Below are 14880 nucleotides of genomic sequence, written 5' to 3' on the forward strand. Positions count from 1 at the left end.
AGCCACTGTGCCATATCTCTGGCGGATGCATTTACTTATTTATTATATAGTGGTGCGTATTTTATAAGTTTCATCAATTTGGCTTTTTGTAAATACTGATGTTCATTGATCTCCGGTATTACTGGTAACTTATACAACTATCCCCCCGCTGTCAGGGGCTTCATGTCAGCACATTGAACCTCTTCCAGTGGTGAGAGGCAGAGAGAGGAAGACACCACAGCACCTAGTAACTGCTCCCGAAGTTCATTTTTTGCATAACCACTATGCTAACTCGCCAGCCTGACGTTTCCTCTTGGTGTGGTGCTTAGAGGCTTGATCCTGAGTTCTCATGCATGGCAAAGTATGAACTCTTATGTGTGAGCTTTCACTAGCCCCTTCTATGACTTTTAAACAAAAAATAATACGGGCATATAGGTTTTCATAACTGCATTTTCTATATCTTATTTATGGTATTTACCTTTTTTTTTTGCAGCTGTCAGGAATAGGAAAACTATGCATACAGCAAATGGAAAGGTTTTTTTTGTTTGTTTTTTTTTTTGTCTCCAGGGTTATCACTGGGTTGGGTGCCTGCACCACGAATCCACTGCTCCTGTGGCCATTTTTCCCCCCAAATATTTGGATAGGAAAGGATTTGAGAGAAGAGGGGGAGACAAATACACCTACAAACCTGCTTCACAGCTTGTGAAGAGACTCCCCCTTGCAGGTGGGGAGCCAGGGGCTCCAACCGGGTTCCTTATGTGGGCCCTTGCTCTTCTTAGCATATGCGCTTAGCCCAGTGTGCCACCACCCCGGCCCCCTAAATTGTGAGAAATTTTACAGGGAAGTAGCCCTTACAGGACAGAGAAAGGGGACATTTTAGCCCCGCGATGGGACATCTGCTAATGTTTAAGAACAGTTGGGTTTCTCTTACAGATTTATGAGAGACAACACCAAAGCGTCACTCTGTCATATGGGATGCCAGGGATCAAACGGTGGAACCTCATGCTTGAGAGCTCAATGCTTTTTCACTGTGCCACCTCCCAGGCCACTTCTGTCACCTATAAAGCTGCTACTGGGGAGACTGCGTGGTGATGTAGTAGGTCACAAAAGTTACACTGCACAAGGACCTGGGTTTAAGACCCCAGTCCCCACCTGTAAGGAAGGGGGGGGGCAGCCTCCAGAGCAGTGAAGTAATATAGTAGGTGTCTTCTCTCTCTCTTCCTCCCTCCCCTTCTTTATCCAATTAAAAAAAAAAAAAAAAGATGGGGAGGGAGACAACCTAATGGTTACACAGAAGAACTCTCATGCCCGGGAAATGAACAGTCTGTAGGCTCCTGATGGACCCCCACTTCTGCCTTCCAACGTCCAGAGTGGCGGTCTCTGATGGTAGCCCACCTGCTCTCACCTTTATTGTCAGCGCCTTGCTGGACTTTGTTTCTAACCAATCAGTTTGTGCCCCACCCAGTTGGAAACTGATACAAGCTGGGTGCTGCCGGACAAGCGTGTGCAGGTCTGGTGGGAATCATCCTGACGGCCGTTAACACAAAATAAACCTAGCTCCCTGCCCTCCACGTGGCCTCGGGTCTCATTCTTTGGTTACTTTTGAGCTATAATATGGATTTTTTTTTTTTTTACTATTACACCTGAGGATCCAAAGTCCAAGATTCACCCCCCCCCCACCCCTGCACCATCGTAAGCCGGAGCTGAGCAGTGCTCTGGTAATAAATAAATAAATAAATAAATAACAGAATAAACTAAATAAAATGCTACTGACATCTAATGACTATATAGTGCCTCGGTGCTGCTCAACTACCTACAAAAGCAAGTCGTGTAGTGGATGCTGAGATCCAACCTGAGCAGCGCACTCGCCAAGTGAGCAATTTGGTCACACCCATTTCAGAGGCATGTAAAATGTGTCCCTAAAACAACCTTACTATAACCACAACAAAACTTCTCCCTCGTGGTCACGGAGGTGGCACAATGGATAAAGCACTGGATTTTTAAAAAAATATATTTATTGATTCCCTTTTGTTGCCCTTGTTTTATTGTTGTTGTTACTGATGTCGTCGTTGTTGGATAGGACAGAGAGAAATGGAGAGAGGAGGGGAAGACAGAGAGGAGGAAAGACAGACACCTGCAGCCCTGTTTCACCACCTGTGAAGTGACTCCCTGCAGGTGGGGAGCCGGGGGCTGGAACCGCGAGCATTGGATTCTCAAGCATGAGGTCCCGAGTTCAATCCCCGGCAGCACATGTACCAGAGTGATATCTGGGTGTTTTTTTTTTTTTTTTTTCGCTCTCTCTCTGCCTTTCTTTCTTATTAATAAATAAATAAAATCTAAAAAAAAAACCATCTTAGTCCACGTTCAGGTAGAAGCTCCAGGAGGTCGGATCACCACCAACAGGCATTTCAGAAACGTGGAAAATTATAACTCCAAAGTTACAGCTGCAGGTGGGAAACTCGGGACTGTCCACCTTCTGGCAAGAGCCCAACCACGTGGTGACGTGATCCCTGGACTTCCGGCGCGGGGGCGCCGAGTTAACAAGTGTCGGAGCCCGGAGCCCACTTCCCAGAATGCCGCGTTCCGGAAGTTGCTGCTTTCCAGGAGCCTTTCGGGCTTCGCTTCTGTCGCTCTCAAATCGTCACCCAGAGGAAGTCGGAGGTGACCGTCTAGCTCAAAGGCACACGGGGAGATGCAGTTATGGGCGCTGTTGCCGTGGGTGAGTTCTGGGCTCATGGCCCCGCGGTTCACCGCCCACACCCTGCCGCTGCCTGAGCCTGAATGTCTGGCCTCTGCCCCAGTTCTTGTCGCTCTGATCCCCCTCATCCACGGGCACGTTACTCGGCCTCTGCCCAGTGCCGCCTTCTGATTGGTTCCTCGTCCTGTCAATTCCAGGGACTGGCCAATGACCTATCGGTGTTGGTGCCCTGCTCGGCACCCCTCCACCCACCCAGGGTTCGCGGGTGGGTGCAAAGCAGTTGGAAGGGGACAGGGAAGGGGTGGCGGGGTGTCGCGGCACCTGGGAGCGGGGGCCACCCCACGGATCGGGGCGGGTGTGCATCGTCACATCCCTGTGGCGGTGGGTAGGAAAAACACCTAACAAACGTCCCTAGGTGAGGACAAATCTTCGCAAGACCTGAAAAGCCTGCTTGAGATTCGCTGATAAAAAGTTTTGCAGATGCTTCCAGTTTTTACGGGGGAGGGTGAGACTGGAAGGGAGACCTGGCTTAGAAGGAGTCAGCAAGAGTACCTTTGATTTGCGATGCGTGTGGAGGCCTGCCAAGAGGGCTCCTTTTCATCTGAAAGATTCGCTTGAGAAACTCCCTAGATCGGAGCGATGCACCGCCCTCTTGGGGGCTCATTAGATGCACTTGAGTCATCGTTGTTTCTCGGGTTTCTGTCCACAGCACTGAAGTGTCACCCCCCCTCCCCAAACACATACTCTATATTGTCCTCTGCCTGCAGCCATTCTTCCAAGTTTTCCTTTGGAGCCTGGGCTACTGCAGTCGCCAATCCCGACGTGGTAGTGCTGTCTGCCCCTACAGACTTTTTTTTCCTTTTCCCCCTCAAGGGTTATTGCAGGGGCTGGTGCCTTCACTATGAATCCCCTGCTCCTGGAGGCTATTTTCCCCTTTTGTTACCCTTGTTTACCGTTGTTGTTCTTATTGCTGTCGTTGGTGTTGGATAGGACAGAGAGGGGGAGAGAAAGACAGACACCTGCAGACCTGCTTCAGTGCCTGTGACGCGACTCCCCTGCAGGTGGCGAGCCAGGGACTGGAACCCTGCTCCTTGTGCTTTATGCCACGTGCGCTTAACCCGCTGAGCTCTATCCCCCTCCCCACCCACTTCTTCATTCTTTACCTTTCCCCCCCTTTCCACCGGGAACTTGTTTGCCTCATTCTTACCTTCCTACTTTTACACCTTTATAACCATCCTTTATGACTCAGGTACAATTTCCCCCCTTTTCTATTTTGACTTACGAGGTATTTCTGGAGGATCTAGCCTGTTGTTAAACTGTATCCGGCGTTATAGGCCATTCAGAAGTCATGCCTCGGTATATTTCACTTGTTCTTAGAGCCTTGGATTCCCGATGGAGAAGTAACAGGTGATCAGGTTAGAAATGCAGACATCTCTAACAACGACGAACATCGATAACTTACAACAACAGCGAAAAACAAGGGCGGCAAAAGAGAAAATAAATAAATGTTAAAAAATTTAAAAAAATAAAAGCAGATCTTATTGTATCAGACCAGGGTACACGATAAATAAATCGTCCACACTGAACACGGGGGATGTTCAGTTGCGAGGGCTATCTTGAGTAGGATGGCAGCCTAAGTCTTCTTTGGAAGGGAAGATTCTTAAAATTTGGATCAGGTGGAGAGGACACCTCAGCTGGAAGTCAGACATAGAGGTAAGAGATAGCATAATGGATATGCAAAAAGACTTTGATATGTGAGGTTCATGTGAGGTTCCTGAGTCCCAGGTTCAATTCCTGGCACCACTGTAAGCCAGAACTGAGTAGCGTTCTGGTTGTTTAAATAAATAAATTAATAATGGGGCCGGGTGGTGGCACACCTGGTTAAGTGCACAAGTTACAGTTCCCGAGGACCCAGGTTCAAGCCCCCAGTCCCCACCTGCAAGGGGAAAGCTTTGCAAGTGATGAAGCAGTGTTGCCGGTGTCTCTCTGTCTTTCCCTTTCTATCACCCCCTTCCCTCTCAATTTCTGGCTGCCTCAACCTAGTAAATAAAATAAAGATAATAAAAATAAAATTAAAAAATAAATAAAAAATCTAGGCTAGGGAGACCGCATAATGGTTGTGCAAAAAGGCTTTCATGCCTGAGGGAGCACAGGTCCCAAATTCAACCCACATAAGACAGAGCTGAGCAGTGCTCTGGTAATAAATAATTCTAAAAGCGGGGCCGGACAGTGGTGCACATGTAACAGTGCTCAAGGACATGGGTTCTAGCCGTCCATCCCCACCTGCAGGGGGAAAGCTTTGTGAGTGGTGAAGCAGGGCTGCAGGTGTCTCTTTGCCTCTCTGTCTCCCCCTTCTCGTTTTCTGGCTATCTCTTATCTAATAAATAAAGATGATTAGAAAAAAAAGAATCTTAAAAAAATAATTCTAGGGCATGGGTAGATAGCATAATGGTTATGCAAACAGTCTCTCATACCTTGAGGCTCCAAAGCCCCAGGTTCAATCCCCTGTACCACCACAGGCCAGAGTTGAGCAGTGCTCTGGTTAATAAATAAATAAATAAACTAGACAATTATTAAAAAAATAATTCTGAAAAGCATAGAAGTGTATGCAAGGTGTTTTGGAGTGGCGAGTGCTGTAGAAACTAAGTTGATTGCAATGGAAGAAGAGTGGTGGTCTGGGAATTCCAGGTTTTTTTTTTTTGTTTTTTTTTTTTAACAGAACACTGCTCAGCTCTTGTTGATGGTGGTGCGAGGGATTGAACCTAGGGTCTGGGAGCCTCAGGCATGAGAGTCTGTTTGCATGACCTTTGTGCTTTTTCCCCCACCCATCCAAGGTCTTCTTAATCCGTCACTGTCACTTTAATCATTTTGTTTCTGAGTTCCCTCCCTCTGAAATCCTCCATTTATCAACAAGTAGTTGTGGTGGAAATAAAATAAATACGGGGTTGGGCAGTAGCGCAGAGGGTTAAGCGTAAGCCATTATGTTATCTCTCCTGCCCTGTATCACTTGTTATGTATGACTTTGTAATTAAAAAATATTTACTGGGAGTCTTGAGATAGCAATAGCAGAAGGGTTAAGCATACGTGGCGTGAAGCGCAAGGACCAGCGTAAGGATCTGGGTTCGAGCCCCCGGCTCCCCACCTGCAGGGGAGTCGTTTTATAAGCGGTGAAGCAGGTTTGCAGGTGTCTATCTTTCCCTCTCTCTGTCTCCTGGCCCCCCAAAATGCTTATAAGACTGTACGTCACGACAGTGGTTACAACTAAGTATCAGAATTGGAAAGTGGCAGGAACATTCTCAGGTCCTACTTTTCACTTACATAAACAGAATTTTATTTTATCTTAATGATTTATTTACTTTTGAGAAAGAACCAGAGCATCATTCTAGCACATATAATACTGGGATCAAACTCAGAACCACATCCTTGAGAGTCTAATACCACATCTACTCCATCATCTCCCAGGCTGCATAAACAGCATTTTGATAACAACCTGATGTAAAATGATAATTACAGACACTTTCATCATTTTGATGAGTTATTCTAATGTATGTAAGTTACACCTTTTCAGAATTATTGTAGTATTTAATATTACATGACCTGGATATGCTTGGAACACTTTGCACCTTTCTTTTTTTAATTTTATTATCTTTATTTATTTGTTGGATAGAGACTTGTCAGAAATCGAGAGGGAAGGGAGGGCTAGAGAGGGTGAGAGACAGACACCTGCAGCACTGCTTCACTTGTGAAGCACTTTGCATCTTTCTAATTTTGTATTTTTTTGAAAATTTTTATTATATTTATTTATTGGATAGAGACATTTAGAAATCGAGAGAGGAGGGGGAGATAGAGAGGGTGAGAGACAGAGAGACATCTGCAGCCCTGCTTCACCACTTGTGAAACTTTCCCCCAGCAGGTGGGGACTAGGGGCTTGAACCTGGGTCTTTGCACATTGTAACATGTGTGCTCAACCAGGTGCGCCACCACCCGGCCCCTCTAATTTTGTATTGTTGACTAAAGAGGTGAAGATTTGATGTGTAGTTACAGTTATTTTTTTAAATATTTATTCCCTTTTGTTGCCCTACCTCTTTTGTTGCTGTAGTTATTATTGTCATCATTGTTGGATAGGACAGGGAGAAATGGAGAGAGGAGGGGAAGACAGAGAGGGGGAGAGAAAGATAGACACCTGCAGACCCGCTTCACCGCCTGTGAAGCGACTCTCTTGCAGGTGGGGAGCCGGGGCCTCCAACTGGGATCCTTACGCCCGTCCTTGTGCTTTGCGCCACATGCGCTTAACCCGCTGCGCTACTGGCCTACTCCGGTGTACTTAGATTTACAAAGGTTTTCCAAACCAAACTTGAGAATAATATACTGTACTAGTTGAGAGTGCAGTCATAACTCTCAGTTTTCTGAGGAGAAGTTAGTGTCAAAACTTGTGCAACAGTGCTCTTTATTAATAATTTATTCATTTATTTTTAACCAGAGCACTTACCTGATTTATGATGGTGAGGGGGATTGAACCTGGCACCTCAGAACAACCAAGTTTGAAAAGCTTTCTGCATAGCCATTATGTTATCTCTCCTGCCCTGTATCACTTGTTATGTATGACTTTGTAATTAAAAAATATTTACGGGGGGGGAGTCGGGCGGTAGCGCAGTGGGTTAAGCGCACATGGCGCAAAGCACAAGGACTGTCTCAAGGATCCCGGTTCGAGCCCCCGGCTCCCCACCTGCAGGGGAGTCGCTTCACAGGCGGTGAAGCAGATCTGCAGGTGTCTATCTCTCCCCCTCTCTGTCTTCCCCTCCTCTCTCCATTTCTCTCTGTTCTAACAATGACTACATCAATAATAACAACAATAAAATAACAACAATAAAAAAACAACATGGGCAACAAAAGGGAAAATCAATAAATATAAAAAAAATTAAAAAAAAATTACTGGGAGTCGTGCGGTAGCAAGAGGGTTAAGCGCACGTGGCGGGAAGCGCAAGGACCGGTACAAGGATCCTGGTTTGAGCCCCCGGCTCCTCACCTGCAGGGGAGTCGCTTCACAGGCGGTGACGCAGGTCTGCAGGTGTCTGTCTTTCTCTCCCCTTCTCTGTCTTCCCCACCTCTCTCCATTTCTCTCTGTCCTATCTAACAACAACAATAAAAAAGGGCAACAAAAGGGAAAATAAATAAATATAAAAATATTAATTTATTAATTAGAACCAGAGCATTACTGTTGCATATACAAGGTTGGGAATAGAACTTGGGATTTCATGCTTGACAGGCCAAGGCCTTATCTATACTGCATCACTTCCCAGGCCTCAGTTTAATATATATATTTTTAACTCTCATGTATGAGATTGCCTTCAAAATTGTTTCTAATATATCTTTTTTTAAAAAATATTTTATTTATTCCCTTTTGTTGCCCTTGTTGTTTTATTGTTGTTACTGATGTTGTTGTTGGATAGGACAGAGAGAAATGGAGAGACAGAAAGGGGGAGAGAAAGACAGACACCTGCAGACCTGCTTCACCACCTGTGAAGCGACTCCCCTGCAGGTGGGGAGCCGGGGGCTCGAACTGGGATTCTTACAGTGTTCCTTGCGCTTTGTGCCACCTGCGCTTAACCTACTGTTCTACCACCCAACTCCCGTTTCTAATATATCTAACTTCAGGTTATCATCAATTAAGTTTCCATAAATGGTTGAGATGAGAAAGGTAGCATAAAAGGAAAAGAGATTATCTTAAATATAAAAGTCAAATTCCTGTTTAGTGTTTAGACTTGTCTAGGGATAAATTTTCTTTTTCTTTTCTTTTTTTTTTTTTTTACCAGAATACTGTTCAGTTCTGGCTTATGGTGGTGCGGGGGATTGAACCTGGGATATTGGAGCCTTAGGTGTGAGAGTCTTTGCATAACCATTATGCTATCTACCCTCCGCAAATTTTCTTAACTTAGGAAAAACAGGGACAATGGAATTTATTCGGTGTATTTTGGGGATACTACTGAAAACTTCAGTGATTGACTTTGTAAATTATAGTCATGTGAAATACTACATGTCACTCAGTTATATTACTTTTTCCTGGAGAAATATATCAAACTCTTCTTGTCAAGCTAACTTTATCTTGTTTTCTAGATTGTTATTTTGTGTCAATAAGTAATCCGTAAAGTGCCAACATGGGAAAGAAACGGACAAAGGGAAAAACTGTTGCAACTGATGATTCTTCTGAATCTTTAGGTATATTTCACCAACTGAATCCTTAGTACTTAAATTCCTATGTGGAAATATATGTCTTTGTTAAAATGTGATTAAAGTCTTTATTAATTGTGCAATAATTTGCCTTTTGGTTTTGTGTTTTTATGCACATTTCAGTCGGTCGTCTTCTGTTTTATTATTATTATTTTTTATTATATTTATTTACTAGAGAAGGAGAGAAAGGACACCAGAACATCACCGACACATGAAATTCTAGGAATTGAACTTAGAACCTCAAGTTTGAGAGTCCAATGCTTTAGTCTCTGCTTTATCCCAGGCTGCTTGTTTTGTTTGTCTGTTTTGTTCTTTAAATTGTTCATTGCTGGGGCTTCACCATTCTGGGCTAACTTTTCAGTTAGAGAGAGAGAGAGAGACAGAGACAGACAGACATAGAGAGGGAAAGACATTGCAGCACTGACGCTTCCTCCAGTACAGTGGAGGCCAGGCTGCAAACTGAGTTGTTCACATGGCAAAAGCAGACACATTATTCGCGAGAGCTATTATACTAACCTAGTCTTCTCTTTAGTGGCATGCCTGCTATTTCTCAGGGAAGTGGAGCCACCAGTAAAGTGTTGGATTCTCAAGCATGACGTCCTGAGTTCAGTCCCTGCCACTATATGTGCTAGTGTGATATTATGGTTCTCCTCTCTCTTACTTAAATAAATAAATCTCTAAAAGTAATGACATGACTTTTTTTTTTTTTAACCAGAGCACTGCTCAGCTCTGGCTGATGGTGGTACAGGAGATTGAACTTGGAATTTGGAGCCTCAAGCATGAGAGTCTCTTTGCATAACCATTATGCTATCTACCTCTGCCCATGACATGACATTTTATTGACAAGAATTTCATGATTTATTTAGGTAATCCCTTACTGTTAGCTTTGGGTATTATAAATGGAGCAAGAATACACTTTTTTTTTTTTTAGCCAGAGCACTGCTCAGCTCTGGCTTATGGTGGTACGGGGGATTGAACCTGGGACTTGACAGAGACTCAGGCATGAGAGTCTGTTTGCATAACCATTATGCTATCTACCCCCACCCAAGAGTACACATTTTTGCACATCCAGTTATCAGCTTAGTCCATTTCCTAGAAGTAGATTTGCTGAAATAAGTACTCTAGCTTTTTTTTTTTCTTTTACCAGAGAGCATTGGCCAGCTCTGGCTTATGGTGATATGGGGGATTGAACCTGGGACTTCAGAGCCTCAGGCATGGGAGTCTCTTTGCATAAACGTTATGCTATCTGCTTTTCATATTTTCAGTGCTCCTTTGGTTATCAAATTTCCCTCCAGAAATACTTGGCCAATTTTTACTCTGCTTCCTTAAACCTAAAAAAGGGCGTCCTCTTTTGTTTCGTTTGTATGTCTTTGAGCACGACCCAGCACTCAGTAATTTTTTTTTTTTTCCCACACGATTGCACCTGCATTTATGTTCTCTGGGTACCGGGTCCTTGGGGGTGAAGCTAATAGTGCCACTTGACTGAAATCTAAATCTCCAGGAGCCTTGAATCAACCAACGCCCTAGAGAGTGGCTCACTTTGCTTACTCAGCAGTGTTTGAGTCTCACATCTAATTGCTCATTCTGAGTCCAGTTTCTGGCATGATCACTTAGTAGTTGTATGGGCCTGACACCAAGTCTTAACGTGTTCTCAGTGAGAATTACAGTGTCTTCTTGGGTGGTTGAAGTAGTACATGTAAAACTTTTAGCACAATGTCAGGTTCACAGTGCTTAAACCCTAATGTTATTTCCCCTGTAAAACTTTCATAGACATAAACCTCTCTTCTTGTGTTGCTATGACAAATTTTGGATATTCTCTCCTGACAGAATTTGAGCTACTCAGAAGAGCTATGACTTGATAACTTTTAGATTCCCTGGCATCTGCCACAGCACATAATATACATGACGAAGGACCTTGATATGAAACAGATAGTTACATAAACTGAAGTGAATTTGGGATGGTGGTGGTTATATATGTCATTTCTAAAAAGGGGCGGGGGAATTTTAAATTTATTTATGATACCATTCTATTCTATTCTTTTTTTTTTTTTTTTAACCAGAGCACTGTTCAGTTCTGGCTTATAGTAGTACGGGGGATTGAACCTGGGACTTCAGAGCCTCAGGCATAAGAATCTCTTTGCATAATCATTATGCTATCTACCCTCTGCCCTATGATACCATTCTAATATCATAATATTCAGTTCTCAAATAAAATGTCAAGTTTCAGATTGTCTTAACAGTTTACAGCTCAAGAAGTTCAAATGATGGGTAAGTTTTGGGATCAGCTGAAGAAGGCCATATTTCAGCTCATGTGCTCTTTGATTATTTTTTTAATAGAACCTGTGTGTGGACATATTAAAAAAGGATTGGAACAAGGTAGTTTGAAAAAGGCTTTAGTGAATGTGGAATGGAATATTTGCCAAGATTGTAAAACAGACAATAAAGTAAAAGATAAAGCTGAAGAAGAAAGCGAAGACAGTCCTTCAGTCTGGCTGTGTCTTAAGTGCGGCCATCAGGTATGCTTAGCTATTGATCAGTATGGAATTTCATGAACTCTTCTTTTAAAGTAAATGTTTATTTTAATTATTTTTAAAACCTTTTTTATTTTATTTATTTTTTTTTACCATAGTACTGGCTCAGCTCTGGCTTACGGTGGTGCAGGAGATTGAACCTGGGACTCTGGAGCTTCAGGCATGAGAGTCTGTTTGCATAACCGTTATGCTATCTACCCTCCACCCTATTTTAATTATTGAGCATTTTTATCAGCATATAATATAAAATATTTATTTACTAATTTGTGATAAAGAGACCAGAGCACTGCTCAGCTCTGGTTTCCAGTGCTGGGGATTCTACCTGGGACCTGAGACCCTCCGGTATGAAAGTCTTTTGCAGAACCATTATGCTGTCTCCTCAGCCCAGAATTTCATAAACTCTTAATGTATCATCTAGAAACACAGTCTGGGTGACAAGGGGGCTGCTATAGGTTATATTCCCTGGGAAGAGATTCTAAGACTAAGATGTACATACAGGTGGTTTATTGGGGAGCTTTCTCAGCCACTACCCCAGGAGAGTGTTTGTGGAGCATGATTAGGCAGAGGATGAAGTTAAATTGAGAGATTGTAGGGGGTAAATAGCATAATGGTTATGCAAAGAAATTCTCATGCTTGAGACTCTGAAGTCCCATACCACCATAAGCCAGAGCATGATTATATTAGGCAGAGGATGAAGCTAAATTGAGAGATTGTAGGGGGTAAATAGCATAATGGTTATGCAAAGAAATTCTCATGCTTGAGACTCTGAAGTCCCATACCACCATAAGCCAGAGCTGAGCAGTGCTATGGTAAAATAAATAGAGAGAGGAAGAGAAAGAAAGTAAAATAAGGGGCCCTCATGTTCAGAGTTCCATGATTCATGATAGCCAGAAGATGAAAGCAACTTAAATTCTCATTGACAGATGACTGGGTAAAGAAGATGGGGGTGGTGGGGGGGGGCGGTAGTGCAGCGGGTTAAGTGAACGTGGCGCGAAGTGCAGGGACCGGCATAAGGTTCCCTGTTCAAGCCCCTGGTTCCCCACCTGCAGGTGAGTCGCTTCACAGGCGGTGAAGCAGGTCTGCAGGGGTCTATCTTTCTCTCTCCCTGTCTTCCCCATTTCTCTCCATTTCTCTCTGTCCTGTCCAACACGACAACAACAACAACTACAACAACAATAATTTAAAAAATGTCAACAAAAGGGAAAATAAATAATAATAATAATAGAAGATGGGGATTGGGGAGATAGCATAATGGTTATGCAAGAAGTCTTTCTTGCCTCAGGTACCAAAAGTCCCAGGTTCAATCCCCAGCACCACCATAAGCTACAGCTGAGTAGTGCTCTGGTAAAAAGAAAAAAAAGTTGTAAGACTTATACTGAGTGGGGTACTACTTGGAGAGGGAAAGTAAACTTGAACAAGATGGTTCACTCCCATGGAGGATAATTTCCCTGGCTGGAGAGGCTGAACAATGAGCAGGTTACATTCCTGACAGCTGAGGGGACAGTTACTTTGGCCTTGCTGGGAGTAAGGCAAGCCTGGGTGGCAAACTAGCCTCCAGAACTTCATGGCACTAAAGGCCAGGACCTTAGAATCACCCTTAGAGGCAGTAAGACTGTATGTTAGTAGGAAGCCAAGAAAGGACCTACTAGGCAGTCCTATCAAATCAGGCAGGAAAAAAAAAACCAGTCAAGAAAAATGCCCTTTTAAATTGGGGCTTGAACATTGTAACATTATGACGTATAACAAGTGCACTTAACCAGCTGCCCTCTACCAGGCCCCCATATTTGATTTTTAAAAATAGTTATTTATTTGTGAGAGAGCCCAAGCATCCGTCTGACACATACAATACCAGGGATCAAACTCAGGCTCTCAGTTGGATTCTCTGAGTCTTTTTTTTTGGTTTGAATTCTTTTTTAAATATTTATTTATTCCCTTTTGTTGTCCCTGTTGGTTTATTGTAGTTATTGTTGTCGTTGTTGTTGGATAGGACAGAGAAATGGAGAGAGGAGGGGAAGACATAGACGGGGAGAGAAAGACAGACACCTGCAGACCTGCTTCACCGCCTGTGAAGCGACTCCCCTGCAGGTGGGGAGCCAGGGGCTTGAACTGGGATCCTTACACTGGTCCTTGCTTAACCCGCTGTGCTGCTGCCCGACTCCCTGGTTTGAATTCTTAATATGATTTGTGATTGTGATTATTCAGGGCTGTGGCAGAGATTCTCAGGAGCAACATGCCCTGAAGCACTACTTGACGCCAAGATCTGAATCTCATTGTCTGGTTCTTAATTTGGACAACTGGAGTGTATGGTGAGTTTCAGTTCCTGTGCCCATTGACTGGAAATTATTCAACTTATGAAATTAAATGGAGGTGTTTAAAAATGTTGAAGAAACAAAAGAAAGTTAAAATATTTGTAGTATGTTGTTTAAATACCACCATTTTCAGAAGGCTCGAAAATGTTATAAGAAGCTCTTGCTTAGTAATGTATTAACTCAGAAACGTTAGCATATAGAAGAAAACTTTGCTTGTGGTATGATAAAGCATGTGGTGGAGTTTTATTTTTACTTAAGCTTTATGTATTGACTGGGTGCGGGTGGGGTAAAACATGACTCTGGCACATAGGATGCCGGGTATTGAATCTCATGCTGGAGATTCCCATGTTTTTATCAACTGTACTGTCTCATGGACTCTTCTCTTTTTAAAGAAAAATTGGGTCACTAGGAATAAATTTTTAGATATATATATATATTTAAAATTTTATTTATAAAAAGGAAACATTGACAAAACCATAGGATAAGAGGGGTATAACTCCACACAGTTTCCACCACCAGAATTCTGTATCCCATCCCCTCCCCTGATAGCTTTCCTATTCTTTATCGCTCTGGGAGTATGGACCCAGGGTCATTATGGGATTCAGAAGGTGGAAGGTCTGGCTTCTGTAATTGCTTCCTTGCCGAACATGGGCGTTGATAGGTCGATCTGTACTCCCAGCCTGCCTCTCTCTTTCCCTAGTGGGGAAGGGCTCTGGGGAAGCGGAGCTCCAGGACACATTGGTGGGATCATCTGTCCAGGGAAGTCTGGTTGGCATCATGCTAGCATCTGGAACCTGGTGGCTGAAAAGAGAGTTAACATACAAAGCCAAACAAGTTGTTGACTAATCATGAACGTAAAGGCTGGAATAGTGCAGATGAAGCTTCACAAGTGGTAAAGCAGTCCTGCAGGTGTCTCTCTGTCTCTCTCCCTCTCTATTGCCCCCTTCCCTCTCATTTTCTGGCTGTCTATCCATTAAACAAAGATAATAAAAAAGACTCTTGAGATCTATAATTTGATATTTGTGTAATAGATTTTTGACCAGTGTGAGGAGTAAATTGATATTTTTCCACATTATTTATATGTATCTATGAATAGCCTTTTTAAAGCAAACAATTATTATTTTAGTTTCTCCAA

The 14880-nt window shown here is 43.3% G+C and overlaps 1 protein-coding gene across 3 annotated transcripts in view; it reads left to right on the forward strand.

Moving 5' to 3' along the window:
- Positions 1 to 2543: 2543 nt before the first annotated feature.
- Positions 2544 to 14880, forward strand: part of USP16 (ubiquitin specific peptidase 16) — a 40142-nt gene continuing 27805 nt past the window's right edge. For 2 of the 3 annotated variants that reach the window (XM_060198579.1, XM_060198581.1), the window contains exons 1-4: positions 2544 to 2698; positions 8792 to 8893; positions 11243 to 11421; positions 13639 to 13742. In XM_060198579.1, the coding sequence (XP_060054562.1) occupies positions 8833 to 8893; positions 11243 to 11421; positions 13639 to 13742 (344 nt within the window). In that variant the 5' untranslated portion in view covers positions 2544 to 2698; positions 8792 to 8832. The remainder of the gene's footprint in view (positions 2699 to 8791; positions 8894 to 11242; positions 11422 to 13638; positions 13743 to 14880) is intronic. The other variant, XM_060198580.1, reaches the window with a different exon arrangement.

Source organism: Erinaceus europaeus, chromosome 9 (assembly GCF_950295315.1).
Source record: "Erinaceus europaeus chromosome 9, mEriEur2.1, whole genome shotgun sequence".
Lineage (NCBI taxonomy): Eukaryota > Metazoa > Chordata > Mammalia > Eulipotyphla > Erinaceidae > Erinaceus > Erinaceus europaeus.